The 23583-nt window shown below is 32.7% G+C and overlaps 1 protein-coding gene across 1 annotated transcript in view; it reads left to right on the forward strand.

Moving 5' to 3' along the window:
* The window catches only part of LOC117176514 (glutathione S-transferase 1-like), a 38329-nt gene extending 15597 nt beyond the window's left edge, over positions 1-22732 (forward strand). The window contains exons 2-6 of the mRNA XM_033366768.1: positions 19286-19435; positions 19725-19783; positions 19872-20013; positions 20098-20265; positions 22580-22732. Of these exons, the coding sequence (XP_033222659.1) occupies positions 19292-19435; positions 19725-19783; positions 19872-20013; positions 20098-20265; positions 22580-22732 (666 nt within the window). The 5' untranslated portion in view covers positions 19286-19291. The remainder of the gene's footprint in view (positions 1-19285; positions 19436-19724; positions 19784-19871; positions 20014-20097; positions 20266-22579) is intronic.
* The last annotated feature ends 851 nt before the right edge of the window (positions 22733-23583 follow it).

A 23583-nucleotide genomic window follows, 5' to 3' on the forward strand; every position in this document is an offset into this window, starting at 1 on the left:
GTATCAGCCTTGGAGGAGATTATGTTAAGAAATAAAAAAAAAAATTCTTAAAAACGTTGTTTTTCTTGGTCAGGCCGGAAACTTATCAATCCACCCTCGTATCTTTCGTTGATCTAAAAAAATGAATTCTTTGGCTGTATTTTCCTGATTGAAATACATATTTCTTACATTCAAGAAAATGGTTTCCTTAATTCAAAAGGTCTAGATTCGTTGATTCGTTGATCAAATGTGGTTTGTCGTTCAAAGAAATATACATTTGATTCAAAGAGTTCGATTCTTTGAACTGATTCGGGACACATTTGAACGAATAATTTTTCCATACTTGAATCAAGAATTTAGGTTTATTTAAATCAAAGAGATAATAATTTAATTCAAAATAATATTAATTAAATTACAGTATATACTTTTTGTCACAAAGGGTTTATGCATTTATAGCAATGGAGCATTTATTTATATAAACAAGGTATTTTGTTAACGTAAATTCTTATTTCTTCGGTGGAAGAAAATATTTCATTCAATTACTAGAATTAAATTATTCATAACAAATGAACATTTATTACAATGAAGTAATCATTTTTTTAAATAGAAAATTCAATAATTCGGCGTCATTTGTTTCAATTGAATACTTCTTTGGATTAAAGAAATATATTGTTAAGTTAAATATCCATGTTTTTGATTTGAAGAAATATTTCTTTGGCATTTATGGTGAGGTTTAAATACGGTTTTGCGCCTTAAAATTTCCATGTTACGTTAGCGTCGTGATCAAGTCTGTGGACTTTACCCTCGGTGGACCCCAGTTCAATTCCTGCTGGGGGTGAATAATTTCTTCGAATTTTTCTGTTTCAGGTTCATCAAGATTTTAAATTATATGATTTGTGTTTAAATTAAATATGTATATTAATAACAATGGTAATTATAATTGAGGCTAAAAGGAATCCAGTTGCTTATTCAGCAAAATATGTACTACAATTGAAGTACTAACTAATTTATTGCACTTGCGCATGGTCTAGGCCAAAGAAATATTTGTTTGAATCCGACATATATTTTTGTGCTTCAAATATTCAGACATTTTCTGTGGAGAAATAGTTTTTTGAGCCTATAAAATATTTGCTTGACCTTAAAATATATTTCTTTCCTTTAATTCATAGTTCCTTATCTCAAAAAAATATTCATTTCAATTCATGGCATATTCATTAGGAACAATGATTCATTCACTTGGTGCAAAATATATATTTTTTGTCTTCAATTTATATTTCTTTCATTCAAAGAAATATTTCGCTTTGACCAACAGATCGTATTTATTTGTATCAAATAAATGTTTCATTGAAAATAAACAGGACTTTGACTTATTTCAGCCAAGTAAAATTCACTTGGTACCAGTAATCCCTGTTTTCAGTGTAATTGACTTTATTTTATCATGTTACAAATTATCGAATACAAAAATAAATATAATGTTAACTATATATCATTTTAAAAAAATTAAATTCCAGTTTATTTCTGTTTTAGGTTGAAAAAAATTTTTTTTACACTTTTTGAATGTTTCCAAATTTAAAAAATACTATTATATGTGAAGTTTCATTATTTTTCAAAACGAAGTTAAATGTACTTAAGTTATAATACAAAAGTTATACAAAAAATTTGTTAAAAATTGCCACAACTTTTTTTTTGGTATAATTATAACAATATAGTTTCAAATGAAGCAGTTAAAGTACTGCTCCAGAAAATATGAATGACATTCTTTTATCAATGTCTAATGACCTAATACATATTATTATAAGATATATGCATATTCTTGTGATTTAAGTTTTGAAGAATACCTCATTTAAAGCCTTCGACATTAGCGAACGACGCCTCATCGTACCTAATACTTATGATAAAGTTTTTAACAAAATATTGTTACGCACATAGCCTCAATTTAATATACCACTATTAAATTTGTGAACAACCGCTTCACGTTTTTCGTGCACAGATCCTAATGAAAGTCAATACAATTCGTAAATTAAAAATAAACAAAAAATCTATAACCCCATACAGAAAATCATTCACGGCGAATCAAAATGAAAAATTACGAAAAAATACACTTTTTATTAACCGGTCACTTTTCACTTAATGTAAATATTTTTCAACTTATTTAATTACCTTTATATTTATCCAATTTTACTTTACTAAATTAAAAACAACTTATAGTTTTATTCAACTTTATTACATTTATTATTTTTTAAATTATTGCCAGTTTTTCTTCAACGATGGTTCGGAGCCTGCATGTCACGCCGCCAACCGTATATTTTTGGTACAACTTAGTCACCGCATCCTGCTTTCTAACTACGCACATGACCCTCTTTCGAGCAAAACCATCCGCTGTGCACACACTATAGAATTTTAGTTGAAATGACATTTAGGTGAATCGAGATTTAGTTCGATTGTATAGCAACCATCAAAGAACGAGCAATCGTGACAATTTTTTAATATTTTCCAATGCTGTCTAACCACTGACGCCTCGTGTCACACGCATATAGCAATGAAATCGAGTATTGTGACAATCGAAATCGACAATATCGTTTACAGATTTTATATTAAGGATTCTGTATTACGTTCATTATACCACGACGAGACGATTGAAAAAAGATAGAAGAATATCGGTTATCATTAAAAACTAATTATTAAGTGTTAATAAAAATGATTGATTGATTAATATAATTTAAAAAATTATATAATTAATTAATGACAATTCAAATGTAATTGAGCAATGTTTTGCCTAATTTTAGTGATTGTAAGAGGCGATCATTATTGACGGGTGACTTATTGTGGTCTTTATGGAAAAACAGAAGCAAATGGAAGGAAGTTAGAAATATGGCCCGTAAAAATGTTGCATATACGTTTATTCTCTCTTCTCCGATTCCACGACAAAAATCCTGAAAAAGATCGTGCGCCAATAATTGGAAATTGTTAAATTGGAATAGTATGGAATTTTCCACGATTTTTAAAACAATTTCCAATGGTTTAAGCAAATGCAAATTATTTAAACAGTTATTTAATCCCAAAAAATGTATAAAAGAATCGTATTTTGTGATTGTAATGTTATTGTTTGTCATTGCTTGAAGTATGAAATTGTTCTACAAACATTACGTAATTATTTGAACAATTATTTATTGTTTATTTTCAAATTTTCTAAAAAGCGAGGCAGAGATGTCCACTTTTTCTACATTGTTATTCTAAGCAACTTTTTGTTGATGTTGTTGTTTTCTGTTTGTTGTTGGCATTGTTTTCTTGATGTAAATCATCCATACTTAATTTGACAGAAATTTAAAGAAAAAATCAATATTTAATTGAATAAAAAATAACATTAAGATTTTAGCAGAATTTACTAGTCCTCGAAATCATAGAATATTATGTTTAACTCAGAAATTACGATTTAAAAAGTAATTATTTAAACAAGTTCTATTTGCTTGAACGATTAAAAGGTGGTTCATATATTCTTTGTATACACTATATACAGTCATGTAATACACTATTTAGTTATTGTAAACAAACTGAATGAGCAAATTAGGATTGTTTAAACGAATATGAATTTATTAAATATTCAAAGAAATGTATAAAAATTATGTAATTATTGAACAAAACCTAGCATAGGATATCAAATTAGAAAGAGTCAACATCTCTAGCTCAATGTTCAGTAATTCGGAAAATAGACAATAAATAATTTTTTAAACGATGATATAATGCTTTTAGAAAAATGTACTACTCCAAAGAATGATAAACCATTACATTTCAATTAGAAAATACGATTGTTTGTTACATTTTTTGAGATTAAATTATTTTTTAAATAATTTACATTTCTGTAAACAATTGAAAATTGTTTAAAAAGTAATGGGAAATATTCAAATTGTCCACTAGTAATTATTTGTATGAAAAAGACGACGGATATTTGCTAAAAATTAAATATAATGAACGTAAAAATGTAGTTTTTTATTTTTAACTCATATTTGGGGCGCTGTGGGGGGGGGGGGGGGGGGGGGGGGGGGGGGGGGGGGGGTGGAAATAAAATTTATTAGTATGGATTTATTTTGCGAACACTCCATCTTGTAAATCAATTGGAAATACATTAGTAATTTTTATTAAATTTTAACGTAGTATAAACAGTAAAAATTGTGACATTTAATTTTATAATTCTATGGCTAGGTCCTCACCTCGAAAAAGAAGGCTCCTCCGCTTTCTGTGAATAATGTTTTAATTTTTCGAATGAAAAGCAATGAAATTGAACCACATGAAACGAATCTTGAAAAAAAATTGTAATCAATTCTGACAAAGAGCACATTCATTGGAATGCAAGCAGTAGTATTTGAAACAAATAAAGATTTACGAAAAAATATAGGAAAATTATGATTGTTCATGATTGCAGTTTTCAATTGAAAATTGTCACCATTAAATTAAAATAACGAAGTGAATGAATAATTGAATGAATGAATAAATGAATGAATGAATAAATGAAATGAATAAGATAATGAAAATAAAATAAATGTAAATTCCATACTTTTTTGATTCAACAGTTTCCAATTTTGGGCGCAGCATCATTTTCTTTCAGTATTTTTTGTCGTACAATCGGAGATGAGAGAAAAAAGGTATATCCAGAAATTGAACGAATTAACCGATTTTCTTCTTTCTTATCGTAATCGTCTTATCGTTATGTAATGAACCGAATGCAGAATATTAAAATTAAATTCTGTTTTGTTGTTGGTAAAGTCTTTGCTTAATATAGGTTTTTTAAAATAAGAACATCTACATGCAATCTATAATAATATTTAATTAAGTTATTGAGAGAAGATCTACAGTGAGCGGTTAATCTGTATTGGCTCGGTTCTTATTTTTAATCTCTAGCTTTACAATTTCCTTGCAGTCAGTATATAGTAGGGTTGCCTGGTCGCGATATTGATCCGACGAATGATCAATTGCGAATGTCTTTCGCTATGTCCACTTCAGCTCGAAGTTCTTCTTGCTAGCGCTGAAGGAACGCAGATTTTGGAAGGATACAAATTGTTACCTCTAATTGGTTAGCAAAGGTGCGGGTGAGGGTACAAGACACACCCCGTTTCTTCACCTATGTGAGACGGCAGGTGCCCGGAAGATCCCAGAATTTCGAAGAACTAACAATAAAGGGTGACCGTAATTAAATTGTACTGCGTCATGGTGAGGCTCCTTTCAAAGTTCAGTCATAGTGGAAATAAGCTCGGATAATTTTACAACGTTTTCTTCTATCCTAGACCTAAGTAAATATAATTCTAAACGAAACGAGCCAAAACGTGACAAACCGAGGTGTACCAAGATTGTCGAAATTAAGGTTACAGTTTTGGCTAAATTTGAAATGTGGACATTCTAAAATCTTATAGAAATTAATACTATAACTTGAAGCATCATAAATCAGAATCAATTTTCAAATACAGTTTTAAATATCCTAAACTACAAATCTACAGGTGAGAACAGTCAGAACCAAACATCCTGACCACCTTGAACAATTTTGTTTAACATACAATTCTCCACGCAGACATCTATGATAAGGAAAAAATATGTTGTATAAACGCACATCATTATAACAGTGGTAAATTGTTAATTTATATAGTATAGAAATGTAATCGAAACAATAATCGAATTCCACATGCTTGCACTACCCTAAGTTCCATTGTTTAGTTCAGTTTTTGATTCGGTTTGAACTGGGCATAATTTTTTCACACACCGTTTGTATTCTCCGGTGGGAGTTTTCACCGTCCCTACTCTAATAACTCCATCAAGTCCTGGATGTATGGCGATAATGCGCCCGAGAACCCACTGCTTGGGAGGAAGGTTTTCTTCCTTTAACAAAACAAAAGCCCGGTTTCATGTTGCAAAGATCTTCCTATGGTAGGCCAGTTAACGGACCACCAATAAGAAAATGACCTGGAGTCAAGGGTCTAAGGTCGTTGGGATCAGAAGATAGTGGGGAAATAGGACGAGAGTGTAAAATTGCTTCGATCTCTATAACATGTGTCTCTAGCTGCTCAAAAGTAAATAGAGTATCGCCTGCAGTCCGTAAAAGGTGGTGCTTAAAGGATTAAGTTGTCTGCAAGCGCCGACAAAATTTGTGGCGTTATCCAAAAATATACTGCTAGCTACGCCGCGGCGCAGTAGTCTATTCCAATATTAAGAAATGGCCACGAGTACACGAGTCGATTAGATGGAAAATTTCCCATAATGTAATGAAATTCACTTGGTTTCGCTCGAGAACACGCAACGCATTGACGTATTACCTTACGCGTGGCATTTCGTCCGTCAAGTATCCAATATTTCTCGCGAACTGCGTAAAGCGTAGCTTGTATCCCAGCATGTTTTAAAGCAAGATGCTGTTCACGAATTATCAACTCGGTCACGTGATTATTGCACGGAAGTAATATCGGATGCTTTTGATCGTAATCAAGATCAGAAAAAACAAGTCTTCCACCCACCTTCAGAATGCCTTGCTCAAGGAAGTTATTAAGTGCTACGATCTTGCTCTTCTTATCAAGAGCTTCTTTTTGTTGTAATGATTAAATATCATCCGGGAATGTATTCGTTTGAACCATTTTGAGCACTTCATTCAGCGCAGTTTAAATTCCTACCTGGAAAAGCGGACCGTCAACCTTTTTCGTACTTGTCGGTTTAGCATTGTGACATAATCTTAAACAATACGCGAGCACGTGGGTCATAGTCCGCATCGAGGAAAATCGAGTAATTAAATTCATTTCATAGGATACGTTCGTCATAGTAACGTGACCTTCAGGGACCTTACGAAGCCCAGGCAGTTGGTACGGTTGTAATATGTGCTGTGGCCATGAACTCTCACTCTGAGTGAGCCAGCTAGGACCCTGGTGCCATAAGTGATCATCCAGGAATTCTCTTGGCATTCTACCTCTTGACGACCAATCTGCGGGATTATCTTTTGTAGCTACGTGCTTCCATTTAAAATGGCGTGTAGCTTCCTGAATTTCTGCGACGCGGTTAGCCTCGAAAGTCATTAGTGTGTGCGGAGATTTTTTGATCCAGTGTAACACGATCATAGAGTCGGACCAAAAAACTACTTTACTGATGGACAGGTGCCGTAGTGCTTGAGAGGTAGCAGTGAATAAGCGAGCTAGTAGCAGGGCTGGGCATAATTCTAGTCTAGGAAGCGAGACCGTATTTATGGGTGCAACGCGCGACTTGGAACAAACTAGCGAGGAATGGTGATGGCCATACTTGTCAGTTGAACGCAGGTAAATACAAACGCCATATGCCTTCTCACTGGCATCACAGAATCCATGCAATTGAATCTCTAAGGTTTCAGAAACTACCATACATCTCTTAAAACTCAGATTATTTATGACAGAGAGCTGATTCTTAAATTCCAGCCAACTCTTATGTATATTTACCGGAATTGATTCATCCCATGTCAATTGTAACTTCCACAGAAGTTGAATAGTTAATTTTGCCTCAACAATTATAGGACCCAATAAACCTAGAGGGTCAAATAATTTTGCGACCTTAGATAAAATAGTACGCTTAGTGACCTTCGGGTTTAATTTGTCATTTTTAATAATATAAATGATTGTGTCTTCCCGATAATTCCACGGAATACCTAAAGTTCTAAATATTTATTATTAAGAGATGTGAGATGGTCGCTTGAATTATCATATATACTGGGCATTAAACGTGAGTCATTGCTTGCCCATTTTCGAAAGATGAAGCCGCCTTTTTGAGCAATAGGAATCAGCTCATCGCGAAGTTTGAGCGCGTCTTGAAAATTGTCTGTGCCTGTAAGCAAATCGTCCACGTAAAGGTCTCGACTTAAAACTGGTGCTGCAACAGGATGAGAATGTGCCTCGCCTAAGGATAATTGTTTCAAAACTCGCGTCGCGAGGAAGGGTGCACATGCGGTTCCGTAAGTGACTGTATTCAATTTATAAACCTTTATCGGTTCATTTACATTTAATCGCCACATTATTTTTTGGAAAAGAGTATCATTGGGAGCCACTTAAATCTGACGGTACATTTTTTCAATGTCAGCTGTCATCGCGAAAAGAAATGATCGAAATTGAGTATAGATACTAAATAGGTCATCCTGAATGGTTGGGCCCACCATCAAAGTATCTTTTAAAGAAATGCCGTTTGAACCTTTTGCCGAACCATCGAACACTACGCGTATTTTCGTAGTTAGACTGTCTTCATTAATGACAGCGTGATGGGGTAAGAAAAAACCTTCACGAGATAATTGACTGCCGTCAATGCAGGTCATGTACGCACAGTCTTCGTATTCTTTAAGAAAACTTGAATAACTTTCTCGCAAGGCAGAGTTTTTGCTTAATTTATTTTCTAGAGAGAAGAACCGTTTTTCAGCTATACTGTAAGAATCCCCGAGACGCTCTTTTTTATTATTGAATGGCAATTTTACGACATACCGATCATTGTCGTCTCGCCTTGTATTTGCAATGAAATGTGACGCGCATGCATTTTCCTCGTCGGAGAAAAATCGCTTAGTGGGAACCTGTTCGATTTCCCAGAATCGAGTGAGGGAATCGGACTCAGGTCGAATAGGATTCATTGTTAAATAGCACGCTGTTTTTGGAGGGTTTGCGTATTTTTTATGGATATCGCCTGCAATAATCCAACCGAAATGTGTATTTTGCAGCACAGCGTCATGCCCTGGAATTTCAATTTGTCCTACGCATAAAAGTTTGTAGAATATTTGAACACCTATAAGCGCATCAATCTCTGCTGGTTTATTGAACTCGGGATCAGCTTGCTTAATGTTTTTTGGTTTTTTAATAAATCGCGTTTGACGGGACTTGAAGGCAATATGCCTGTAATGTCAGAAATGAGCAAAAAACTGAGATGTTTCTCATATTTATTAAATCGAAACTTAATTTTAGTATCAACGGAATGACTAATCTCTCTACCAGATAAAGCTATGCCGGTTACCTCAATATCAACTGGTTGTTTTCGCAATTTAAGCAATGATGCCATCCTTTCTGTCATATAATGCGACTGAGAGCCATTGTCGAGCAATACGCGGCAAGAATGAGCCCTGCCCTGAGAGTCTAGAACGTCGACAATTGCTGTCGTCAATAATGAGTGTGTGGATGTGCACGCCTGCATACAATTAGTTTTTTCTTGTGTCTTAGTTTGAACTGATGTTCCAGCTTCCTGATTGTCAAAATGCAACAGAGAATTATGTCTCTTTTTACATTGTTTGCAGGGACCGCTGCGACAAGTATGGGCTCGATGACCTGGTCGCAAGCAGTTAACGCACAGAGAAGCCTTTCTAATTTTCTCGAGACGCTCTTTTGGTGAGAGCTTTAGAAACTTTTCGCAATAATAAATACTGTGCTCGGATTCGCAAAAGAAACAAGATAATTTACCTGCCGCTGCAACATACGAATGTTGCTGCGCTGATTTTTGAAGGCTTTTCATATCAGACTTACTGTCTGCCTGACACGATTTTTGACACGCTTGAGACGCTTTCGTCTCCTCAAACTGAGCTCGGCGTAGTAAGAATGTCAGCAGTTGTTTCATGCTTGGTAGAGTTGAATAGGTAATCGAATGCTCCCATTTTTCTCATGTCATTTGATTCAATTTAACCTTAATTATACCTATTAGAATATTATCACAGTTGTCACCCGGTTGCTCTAGCGCACGAAGAGCTGTTGTGTGTTTTTGCAAATAATCAAGTAGATCACGAACTGGAAATTCTTTTGAAATGTGCGTCATTTCTAGTAAAGTTCTCGTATGGCCGTAGATTATGACTCGACGATTGATATAACGATCCTTGAGTAGCTTCCACGCGACCTCGTAATTATTTGCCGACGTTTCAAGGGCTACAATAACCTCAGGCGCTTCATTTTTTAGACACGATTTTAAATAGTGAAGTTTTTGTATCCCGGAGATTTTACTGTTGTCGTGCACAATAGACTTGAAAGTGTCATAGAACCCGAGCTACGTATCGTAACTCCCGCGAAACGTTTTCCTGAGAGGATGAAATAGCGATTTTCAAAACTGTCGCGCTCGGCTGCGTGTTTACTATATTGTGATTTATCTGTGATTATTTCTAGACGCGTTTGGATTATCCCGAATTCCAGCCAAGTTTCCTCGAGCCTTTTTAACCGACCTTCTGGATCTAGGGACTCAAGTTCCGTGTCGCTAATGATATTATTTAAGACTTGTTCATAGTTTGTTAATAATCGCTTAATGTTTCCGCGCTTGATGTTTAATTCTTTTATCTCTTCACTTACTTCAGGCATGTTTACTAAATATGCAGTTCCGCACTGTGCATAGACACCAAAGCAAAATTACAAATAGCAAAGAGATATGACAGGAAAAGATGGTGCGGAAAAACTGGCTTACCGATGCAGGTCTGGAAGCAGGGTCGTAGGTTGATGCTGACGGGACCGGAACACAGCACAGTAATCCGACAAAAAATTGGAGTAACTATTGCACCACTCACAAACACTATAATCGCTGGAGCTGGAGGGAAAGTCCTCGTACAATAAAAGCAGCTTCAACTCTTTACAGGAACTGAGATGACTGGAACACTTCGCAGGAATTTGGATGGCTAGAACACTATTCACAACGATGAAGGATCCTCGAAATTCCCTCAAAGAACTTTAAATTGCGTTCTGCGTTGGATATAAACTGGTGGTTCGCCCAGGAATCTTGCACTTTCGATATACAGAGCACATCGAAATTCCAAAACCAAAGAATAGTTAATATAGCAGATTAATATAGCACTGCTTTGTGTTTGCAGTTCTGAGAATCTTCACTCACTTGTGTTAACTGCAACAGTTTATCGTCACAAACACTGAGCTCTATTACACATGCGTTCTCGATAGTGTCAGACGTGTCGTAATGTATCGCGGATCGAAGGACCATAAAATGTTTTGTTGTTGGTAAAGCTTTTGCTTAATATAGGTTCTTTAAAATAAGAACATCCACGTGTAATCTATAATAATATTTAATTAGGTTATTGAGAGAAGTTCTACAGTGAGCGGTTAATCCGTATTGGCTCGGTTCTTATGTTTAATCTCCAGCTTTACAATTTCCTTGCAGTCAGTATATAGTAGGGTTTACTGGTCGCGATATTGATCCGACGAATTATCAATTGCGAATGTTTTTCGCTCTGTCCACTTCAGCTCGAAGTTCTTCTTGCTAGCGCTGAAGGAACGCAGATTTTGGAAGGATACAAATTGTTACCTCTAATTGGTTAGCAAAGGTGCGGGTGAGGGTACAAGACACACCCCGTTTCTTCACCTATGTGAGACGGCAGGCGCCCGGAAGATCCCAGAATTTCGAAGAACTAACAATAAAGGGTGACCGTAATTAAATTGTACTGCGTCATGGTGAGGCTACTTTCAAAGTTCAGTCATAGTGGAAATAAGCTCGGATAATTTTACAACGTTTTCTTCTATCTTAGACCTAAGTAAATATAATTCTAAACAAAACGAGCCAAAACGTGACAAACCGAAGTGTACCAAGATTGTCGAAATTAAGGTTACAGCTTTGCCTAAATTTGAAATGTGGACATTCTAAAATCTTATAGAAATTTATACTACAACTTCAAGCATCATAAATTAGAATCAATTTTCAAATACAGTTTTTAATATCCTAAACTCCAAATCTACAGGTAAGAACAGTCAGAACCAAACAAATTCCTTAATATTTGCTCATTTCTAATTTCTTTAAACCGACTGTAATCTCTAACAATAGGAAAGTTGAGTCAGGCATGACAGGCACTCAATCTAAATTCTCGGCTCGAGTCTAGGTTTACGATGTTTCAAATATCGTCGAAAAAATAACACTCTAGACCACCCGCTGTTTCGTATGTGGCCAGAGGCCCAAGAGCTATGTTTGCTATGAGTACACTCATGATGGCGGTTTGCTACTTCTCAGGCGCAAAAATTCATTAATTTTCAATTACTTGCAATAAAACAAGAACCAGGCCATTTTTCGAAAAAAAGTGCTCTAATATGTTCTGCATTTAGGAATTTATAGTCTGTGGATGAAATATGAAATCATACAATTCAGAATAGTAGGAGAAAGACTTGTCACATTAATACCTGGGCTAATTTTCAAGCCTGAGGAAGCGCCTTAATGCATACGGACGTGTTACTGCGTTACTGTTCTTTCATGAGGAAAAGAACATGCGCAATTACATTTTATATTTCTATATATGCTTGAAAAATTAACACTTGAAACCTTTCCATACGGTACAAGCTCTCGCACGGTCAACAAAACGGAGGGCTAGACTAGAATTCTATATATCCGGTTATGACAGACAGCCCCTGAGTGGTGCAAACAATCTGCCTTTTTATAGAGAGTGCTTGTATATCGTCATTTAATGTAAGAGATACTACTTTAGTCGTAGTAAGTTTTTAAAAAAAGCGACCTTTACCGATAATCTTTATACTCTTCAGAGTATTTACACAAAAAATGAAACAAATTGGCTTCACCGTTTGCCCTAAATCTTATTTCTATGGTTTTGCCCTGATTTCCAGGGCCCTTAAGCCATGTTTAAGAAATAATTTTCACCCTATAACTTTGAATTTTTATCCCCTCCTCTTAATTATCTTTCGGGAAAAATGTTCTAAAGTTCATATATTTATTATATGAACCATATATTTATTATATTACCAACTTCTTGTTGGTAATTAATTTAAGAATTTTCATTTGTTAGAAAAATTATTTCTCTCTGAAATTGTAAAAATGTTATCATTTTCTGCAATTAATTACACCATTGACGAATATTTCTAAGTAATATTTTTTACAGTTATTTCTCAATTATTTGAACAATTAATAATGGTTCACTTGAGCCTATTTATATAGAATGTATACCCTAAATTGCCTAAAAATAAAAAATCATTAATCATTTTAACAGTTAAATTCAATTGCTCTGAGCCAAGTATTGTCCTTTTGTCTTAAAAATACTTCTTTGTCGTTTCATTTATATAATTTAAAAAGGATATACATGTAAATTAGCTTCAGTACACAGATTCCATTAATCTTCGGGTGAGATTTTTAAAAAAGGTCTATAATTTACTTAGAGCAAATGAATTCAATTGTTTGCACAATGTATGGTATACGTTCGAAGATAAGGAAATACTAAATAATAAAGAACACCTGTGGCGTGGAACGAAGAAGCGACCGAGGATTTGAATCATTCTAAAGAACGTTATGTATAATAGAACGAGACTATTCTCAAATCTGTGATATCAAAATTTAACGAAATAGAACGCTATTCTCACATATTGAAAGAGATCTGAGAAAACCAAACTTTTCTCCATATTCTCTGTGGAAAGGTGCAAGTGAATTATTATTAAATTTTGTAATAATTTCTAAATATCTTAACCAACAAATTGTTTATTTGAATGGAAATTGTTTAAATAATTGCTAAATCCTCCTGAGAAAAAATATCAATCACGAAATCCGCTAATTATGTCTTTAATTCAAGAAAAAAAATCAGATTTTACGATTTTAAGTAAAAAAATTGTTTAAGCAAATTAAACTTATTTCAATAATTACCAAATATGTGAAACAATAACTTTCACTCATGAGATTCATCAATTTTACATCATTTGTCCCGACAAATAATAGTTTTTCACGATTCATGTGGGAAACAAAAATTGTTTAAAAATACTCATGAAAAAATAAATGCATGAATTTGATAGAAAACTGCTATTCTGAATTTTCAGGGGAATTTTTTGGGCACATTAAAAGGGGTAAGGGTGGTGGAAAAATTAAATTTTGTTTTGATTTGGAATTATTCCTTGAACGTTCCGCAAAATGTGACTCTACTTTAATTAAAGAACATGGTATAACAAGTACATCATTTTGTCTTAAACCAAGATTTTCCCATTTGAAATACCATGATAAAAAAGTTCAAACTTGTTTTTGAAGCAAAAAGTTTAATAAAAAAAATGTCAGTCTTTTTTTTTTATTTAACTCGCAGTAATATTGCCGATTCTTGGATTTTTTAATGGAATTTGCAGGATTCTTTTATTTTGGATATGTGGTCCGTTTTGCGATTTGCCCCCGAGCTTTAAAAATTATCATGGCATTTCAAATGCGGCAAAAGCCCGGTTTAAACCATTAATGGCCAAAACTAGTATCCGTCGATAAAATTTAGTGACTTTTTGTATTGCGCTTTGTATTTATCTAATTAACGCAACTATTTAAAAAAATTTCCAAAATTTCCAAAATTTGCGGTAGGTTCAAGGAATAATTCCAAACCTAAACAAAATTTAGTTTTACCACCGCCCAAACCCCTTTTAATGTGCCCAGAAAATTCTTGCATCAAATTTATGTATTTATTTTTACATGAGTATTTTTAAACAATTTTTGTTTCCCCTATGAATCCCCTATTATCTTTCGGGGCAAATAATGTAAAATTGATGAACCTCAAAAGTGAAAGTTATTGTTTCACATATTTGGTAATTATTTAAATAAGTTTAATTTGTTTAGAAAATTTTTTCTCCTCAATATCGTAAAATTTGATTATTTTCTGGAATTAATGACATAATTAACGGATTTCATGATTAATATTTTTTCTCAGGAGGATTTAGCAATTATTTTAACAATTTCCATTCAAATAAACAATTTTTTGGTTAAGATATTTAGCAATTATTACAAAATTTAATGATAATTCACTTGCACCTTTCCACAGAGAATATAGAGAAAAGTATAGTTTTCTAATTCTCCTACAATATGGGGCGTGGAGCGAAGAAACCGACCTTGGAGCATCAGATTTTCGAGAGTAATGTTCTATTTAGTTCAATTTTGATCTCACGGATTTGAAAATAGGCTCATTCTATTATAGATCCTTACGTTATTTAGAATTATTCAAATCCTCGCTCGTTTCTTTATTCCACGACGCAGGTGTCCTTTATTATTCAGTACTTCCTTATCTTCGAACGTATACCATATATTGTGCAAACAATTGAATTCATTTGCTTTAAGTAAATTATAGACCTTTTTTAAAAATCTCACCCGAAGATTAATGGAATCTGTGTACTGAAGCTAATTTACATGTATATCCTTCTTAAATTATATAAATGAAATGACAAAGAAGTAATTTTAAGACAAAAGGACAATACTTTGCTTAGAGCAATTGAATTTAATTGATTGAATGATTAATGATTTTTTAGGCAATTTAGGGTATACACTCTATATAAACAGGCGGAAGTGAATTATTATTAATTGTTCAAAGAATTGAGAAATAACTTTAAAAAATCTTACTCAGAAACTCAAAAAATTAGTATTTTTAGGTCGGTAATAACTCTTAGTCCTTCAAAATTAATCTTTTCTATTTCAAATTTCACTGTCTTCTCAAAAGTTAATATATTTTCTTGAAAAAAGTGCATCATTTTTAAAGAAATGGTTAAAAATTTTGTTATGAGGATTCTTCACTTGACTTGAAAATTCATGCATTTAGTTAAAAAGTTAACAACTTTGTTACAAATCGTTTTCTTTTTGTTCGATTTTTTTAAATTGAAAATTTGATTCTTCCACTGAAAGACTTATAATTTTCGTGGAAAAGTCATATCATTGGCCCTACATCTGAGTATTATGCTACCATTTTTGTTCGCGAAAGTTAATTTTCTGACTGAACATTCAACAATTCAATATTTCGTGAAAAGTTTCCCTTTCTTTCTTTATTGAAAATTCATCTATTTAGTTAAATTTGTTGTGTGTACAAATTCAGGCTTCCTACCCCCATTCTAACCTCATTCTACTGTTTGCTTGATAATTCATGCATTTTGTTGAAAATTCGTCTTTTTGGGTTCAAAATTAATACTGTTCTTCCTTTGCAATGAAAAACTTTGGTTTCAAATTCATTTATTTTGTTTGAAATTCTTACTTTTTGTTTTAAAATAAAAATATTGAGTTGAAAAATCATGTATTTCCTTAAAAATTGGTCTTTTTCAGTACCAATTTAACTACTCGGTTGCAAATTCAACTATTTTCTTGAAAATTTATCATTTTCAGAAGAAGCTTCAACCATTTAGTTAAAAAATCGTACATTTTGCAGTATTAAATAATTGTTATTCTTTCAAAATTGCACTATTTTGTCAAAACTAAATGTACTTTCTTAAAAAAAAGAGAAGTTTCATATTTGTATATATGTTAACAAAACGGAGCGCTTATAACTTCTATAACTGGTTACTACAGACAGCCCCTGAGTTGTGCAAATTGGGCGACACAGATAAATGATATCTTGCATGTTTGTACAATCTGCCTTTTTATACACAGAGCTTGCATATTCTCATTAGTATTTTGCCGAAAATTGTATCCTTTGGGAATCCATATACTCATTTAAGTATGGGCCCATAGTTTTCGTATGCGATGTGTTTGGTCCTGAAAGAATCACTGTCGGTCCTAGTTTTATTAGGCACTTGTTTCTTTTCTCGCTAGAATCACTCAAGCGAAAAGCGGAGCTATAAAACTGCCTACCTGCTCGGCTGCCCCTTCTTCGCTAAATAGTAGAACACATTACTACAACAATGGCGTCGAGGAAATTTCTTTTGTTTTCATTTTTACATGAAAATAGAATTTTTTTGAAAAAAACGGCTTTATAGTATTTATACAAAAAATCAGACAAAATGGATCCCCCGTTCGCCATGAATCTTATTTTTATGATTTTTCCTCGATTTACACGGCCCTTAAGAGGTGACTATAATTTAAAAAAAGTTTACAATAAGTACAGCTTTTTTCCATTTTTTTAAAAACCGAACTTTTTCCATTTAAAAGTCAATTTGCTGAGGCGTTTTAGTTTTTTGTTTCTTTTTTTTTTAATTTCAAAGAAATTTAAATTTATCCACTTCCGTGCTAGAGGTTTTTTGTTGTTCAAAATTTGCTCGACTTTTCATGGTAGAATATCATAAATTTATAAATTTATTAATACCTTCGAATGTTATGCTTAGATTCCATGAACACTTCGACAATGCTTTCAAAATACGTTCAACATGCTTTCAAACTGCTTTCAAACTACTTTCAAAATAAAAATTTGAAACTTATTCGCAAAGTCTCCAGTAGTCAAAACCATTCTGCAAGGAAAATGTACAGGAGGTTATGAAATTCTGCCCTTTAAATATTCTAATCCCCACGCCTATCAAATTTCTTTTATCTGTAAGAGCAGTATACTAAATTTGGATCAGATTTTGAATCTCTTATAAATTAAGTGACTCAGTTATCGTGACAGTCCCAGTAATGCTGAAACTTGGTTATGATTTGAATGGTCGCTATATAAACCTGTTAAATGACATTTTTTCGAAATTGATTTTTTTTGTATTTTTGGAACATTTTTGATATGCATTGAATATTCCGCAGCAAAACGGTAAAATTTCTTTTAGTTAAAAAAAAAAATGGATTTTCGAAAATCGCGTTTTGGTATCCCGAGCATACGTAGGTCCGCAGTATAAACCTGTTCCCTGATTATGGCATCTTATAGAAAATTCGAACTTTTTCTCAAATCGGCTCAGTTTACTCGTAGAATAATCCAGTGAGAAACAAGCCTATATGTGCTTGGACAAGTGTACGTTTTTGTCAAAATTTGTTTGTAGCTTTTACGTCATCTTCGATGTTTTTTCCTCAGAAAATTTTTGTAATAATATATTTCTGATTTTTGCCAGTATATCTATGCTAGGCCTGCGATTCCAAACATTTTGACATACAAAACATATCCATAGCTTGAGAAAAAAAAACATGAAAAAATGCGATCTCGAGTAAAACAATAGAAAACCAGTGGTCGAACAGTGCAGATATTAGTTAACATGTTTAAACCACGGGCGGCACCTTCATTTGCAAATATTGTCACAAATCATGTTAAAAGTAACATTTAATAATGAAGCTTGCTTATTTTCAGAATTTTATAACAGCAAATAGAAACCACATTTATTCAAATTAAATAAAACGCAAGAAAAATGGCATCACTATTACTGGGACGTTTACATTAAATAAATTTTCAAAAATTGTGTTTGATATTTTATATTTAAATACAAATGTCTTTATACTGATCCGTATTAGTTTCCATTGGCCTATGGAAACGCGCGCACATAATAAATATCTTTAACATAATATATTAATTTATTTCATTATGTAAATATTACAAATCAATAATTGAAAATTAATTAATATTAGCTATAATAAAATAATCACCCTCACCCTTATAGAATATTCAAACCAACCCCTGATGACGAAGGCGTATATTATTAATTCTATTTAAGGAGCAGAGAATCATGGCTTTGAAAAATTAATTAGAAAATCGATAGAGGCATATTTTCTACAAAAGACTGACGGATAATTGTCTATTCAATTCCAAAGGTACTTTATGCTGATAAATCACTCACATATGAGAATATTTTTCAGAGTTATCTTTTTTAAGTTTGAAATAAGCAATTAATATTGCGGTCAATTTGAAAATTCATCATTTTCGTACTGAAACCAGAACAATGTTGACAGTTTGAAATTAAAATGTTCTAAATCGTACAATTTGGATTGTCGCATACGTATTGATCGATTTGCTTATTAGGTTGGTCTTTGAATCTATGAAGGTAGTTACATGATTGTTTACATATTGAGTGCTTGCTGTGACTATAAAGGAACCCTTTTTTATCAAAAGGAACCCTTTTGCCTTTTTTCCCCTTTTCCCCTTTTTTATAACGTAAGAAATCGAATCTTCACTTGTAACTCAACCTCTAGCGACTTGATTTGTATATCTTGTGAATTGGAATAAATAACAAGTTCATTTATTACTCTACAAAACACAATTTCAAATAAGCATTCTTGTAGAACTGTATGGTTTTTATAATATATAAATTCTTCATTATTCAAGTATTCAAGTACACTTGAACTGCAAAGATACAAGAAGCTCGGTAATCGGTAACTCCAAAGATACGATCGTAAAAGGGGCTGTCACTCTTGTGCGTGATCACGCATACAGGCCTACTACGCGCACGCGCAGGCCGAGGTGAAGGCAGCGCGCACTTGCGCGCGTTTGACTCTCAAAAAGGCCGAGAGTAGAGGAGAAAAATGCCGCTCCCTCCTTTTGAGTCGGGACTCTCGTATCTGTGGAGCACTCGTATCTTTAGAGTTCGACTGTATTCGTTACAATGTACAATAATTTTACACGTTAATCACCTAGAATAAAACTTCTTATGAGTGAAATATTTTTAAATCGTGGTTTGAAAATATGATGCAATTGTGTTTAACAATGACTTACAATATATGAAAATATTTATATAATTTTTGATTTCAGAAAAAAATGACACGTCCAGTAATATACGCAATAGAAGCGAGTCCATCATGCCACGCTGTTCGTTTAACAGCAGCTGCTCTTAAAATAGAATTGGATGTTCGCATAATTAGTTTGAAACGAAAAGATCATCGCAAAGAAGAATTTATTCAGGTAAAATTAATAGTTTTAATTTAATTTCAAGTGCTCACAAAGAGAAATTTCAAGAGATTAATTCACGGAACTGCTCCTTGATTTCACTCACCACGCATTGGCGCAAGAACTCAGATCACGGAACCCATGCTTTTTAAGCACGGACTGTTGCTTTAAATGCATGGGAGCCAAAATCTCAGTTTATACGCCAAAGCGTGAATAAAATCAAGGAACAGTTCCGTGAATTATTTCCTTAAAAACTCTTTCCGTGTACTTGTTTATTACAAATCATATTCAAATTGTTTTTTAGATGAATCCAGCGCATACTGTTCCAACTTTAGTAGAAGATGGATTTATTCTCTGGGACAGGTAAATCATGCCATTGAAATTGAAAAATATTATATCATCAGGTTTTAATTTATTTCTCAGATTAAAGATTTAAAAAAATTATTTTTAGTCATGCCATTATGTGTTACTTGTCTAACAAGTACGCTAAAGACGATTCCTTGTATCCTAAAGATCTTCAGTTGCGAGCAAAAGTCGATCAGTTTTTACAGTTTGATAATGGACATTTGTTCAGCAGTTTCGTATCAATCGCTGTAAGTCACTTTTTGGTAGTTTAACATTTCATAAATTATAAACCAGAAAAAGATTAAATTAAATGAATAACTGATTTTCTGCAGCGACCAATATTTTTGTTTGGAGACACTAACGCTCCGGAGGAAAAAATACAGAAGATAAATAATGCATACGATGTGTTAGAAAAGCTACTAGAAGGTAGAAATTGGTTGGTTGGTGATTGTTACACTTTGGCTGACATCAGTTGTGTTTCTACTATGTCCGCCTACACCGTAAGAAAACAGTATCATTTCCATATTCATGCCAGAGTGGAGACTTAAAACTAATATTTCAGTGATTTCTATAATGGAGGAGCTCTGCTCGTCAGTTCTTGGAATTTCGTTATAACATTCCTAGTGAACGCGCTTTAGGGTGACCTGTGATTGATGGAATAACAAGAATTAAAAAAAGTTTTTAAACAAAATTGTTATTAATTTATTTTCAATGATCGAGTTGCATCGGACTTTAGCAAATTTAGCAGATAAAATTTATGTTAGAAAGTTTCAGATCACAATAATAAATAGTTAAAGAATATATGTATCGGATAATTTAAGAATGCCGATACACGCGAAAAGCAGTTTTGCCGCACTACAACCTGCCACTCTCTCATGAACAAAAAATTACGTTAAATTTGTTGTTTCGATTGAATATTTTTCAAAAAATATGAGGGGCAAAATTATCCATTATTCGCTTATAATATTCATGATATTGTAGTTTACTTTTAAATACATTTTCACGAAACTTTGTAATACCATTCAGACCCTACAGGAGTATATTTACGTATACTTTTATTTTTCTGTGTAAGCTACAGACTGAACATCCAAAAATTTCTAACTTTGATGTTAATTATTTCGGGTTCTAAATAGTAAATTCAATTTTAACTTTACAGTTTGATAAATGTCAGAGTCCTTCTTATACTGGTTGAATTTTAGACACTTCCGTAATAAGTCATTTTTCCGACAAACGCCTTCATTTTTCTCAACTTACTGTCGTTCAGTTGTTATTCATTAAGAAATTTAATTATTATTGTATTTTAAAACAAAAACTCACTAACGAAAGAACGAGGCTCGTCATTAAGCCTCATAGTCTATAGTACACTTGAAAACATAAGAGCTGACAGTAACTAAAATCATAACTATTTCTAAACTATTAAATATTTTGATCTGAAATTTTCTTAAGAACTTTATCACAGTTTTTTCCAAATTTTTGTCTCGAGAAGTTTTTACTTGCTGAAAATTCCCTCGATAGACGAGACACCGGAACTTATAAAAGTCCGATTGATGTTGAGCTCGAAGTTTCATTCAAAAGTTCCAAAAATTGGAGAACAGAGTACGAGTTAAAGTGAAAAGCAAATTAAAATTAAAAATTGAGAATAATTATACAAAGTCGCATAATAATGTTTTTGATCTAGATATATCCTTAAATATTAAAATCCGATTTTTTTTAAGTCTCCAGAGGACTTCATTTTTGTTCGAGAAATTGTATGTGCCTTATTGCATTCGTCCCCTTAACCTAGGATTCTAGGGGCCGTTCATCATCAGAGATCATCGCATAAAAATAAAACTCCACAGAAAGATTCATTTTCAGCAAAAATATAACAGCTGATATTTCAGCAAAGAAAAGAAGTTGGTTTTAAATCAGAGAAATTTATCCAAATAGATTAATTCTGAATGAAAAATTTAATAGTAGTTATTTCCACCAAAGAATAAGTTCATTTGATATAAAAACAGTAAAATTAACCAAAAAGGATACATTTTTAACAAAATAAATTAATTATCAACCAGTCCAGATTTTAAATAAAATATTTGAATTAAAAAAAAGGCGGATTCTGTAGAATACATTTGAACTTTTAACCAAAAAGACAAATTGGGAACAAGTTAAATTTCCACCACATAGTAGAATATCAAACTAAAAACGTTGAGTTTTCAAAAAAAAATGGAATAATTATATTTATGACATTGAAAATAATTATTTTTTCAAAAAAAGAAACGAATTTTGAACTAGAAATAGAATAGTTAAATTTTCTGTTAAAAAAATTAATTTAAAAAAAAAAACTAATTTTTGAAAAAATATTTCAATCAACCAAATAGTCGAATTTCTAACCAAAAGAAAAAGAGCTGAAATTTATTGAAAGCAGGAGAAGAAAGAGGTATACCATTTTTTCAAAGGAATAAGGATGGGAATAGGCGAACAAGAGCAGGGTGTCTGTATTTAGATGCTTTACTCATAAAATAAAATGGCTACTTTTCATTTTTTTGGAGCATTTCAACATTTTTCGTTTAGATTTATAATTTTAATGCGTGATGTCACATTATTTGTCAACTCCTCCCTTCCTACGTCAGAAATCGTCACAAACTTTCTGCCCCCCTCCCTGACAGTGCGAAGTAGGTTTTGAACAGCTCCTTCTATTATTTACTGTTTTTACAATAAGAAAATTTCATTAATAGTAAAACTGGTTAAGATGGCAAAAAATTTGTTTTAATATCTTTTTTCATTCATATTCACTTTTAGAATGTATTGCCTAATTATTCAATTAAATTTTTTCAGGCACTCAGACCACTCGACAATTACCCAAACATACAAGCATGGACGAAGAGATGCGAAGAAACAATTCCTGGTTACGCAGAACAAAGTGAACCAGCAAATAAAATTACTCACGCCGCTATTCGTAGGAATATGCCTGCCGATTTATTTTTTTGAACAAATAATGTGCTAATTTATTAATGTCTAAATATTCTGAAACCAACAAGCATATATAAAATAGACATGATCTCAAGATATTATTATCACTACGATTTTTTTTAACAAACGAAGCAGGATGGTAAATGTCTTTGTTTCTTTTTGAATTACTAAATTTGCACAACATCTTCTTGTAAGCAGTAGAAAATGTTTTCGAAATATTCAAGTGATTTTACACGATTCTTGAAAATCAGGGGATTTAAACATTGTCAGGGAATTTCAGGCAAACGCCGATACAGGCAGGGCATTTTTTTTATGAAATAAAGTTAAAGTTTTAGAAATTCTAAGTAATTGTTAATACCAAATGAGCTTGCGATAAGTTTAGATATAAACATTGTTTTGCATAAACATTATTGATACGCTAAGTGTAAGTTTTTCCAGAGCCCAAAAAAATTCATAACGGTCAGGAAAATAAATAAACTTGTGAGGGAAAAGACAGGAAGTTTAGAAAGTAAGATTTTATTGCAATCCTGATAAATAATAATTTCAATAATAAAATAGGGAAGTTTTGGCAACAGAAGTTGAAACTAAAAACAAAGAACTTATTGGAAAAATACGACGTTCATTTGAATTCTGTACAGAGAATTATTAGAAATTATCACTACCATAATGTTTAAAGGTATTTTTGTAGATGACAACTTTTTGTATTTTTTGGAAGCATAGAAATTTCTTTTTAAAGATTCATTTTTATACAGTACACCATAATAATATACTGTATGACAAGTTTGCGAAGTAGGTGGTTAGAGACATTGAGGACAGATAAAGGCCCACACAAGCGTACCCAAAACAGTTTTAAAATTAATTTCTGTGAG

The sequence above is a fragment of the Belonocnema kinseyi genome, chromosome 7 (assembly GCF_010883055.1).
Source record: "Belonocnema kinseyi isolate 2016_QV_RU_SX_M_011 chromosome 7, B_treatae_v1, whole genome shotgun sequence".
NCBI classification, from domain to species: Eukaryota; Metazoa; Arthropoda; class Insecta; order Hymenoptera; family Cynipidae; genus Belonocnema; species Belonocnema kinseyi.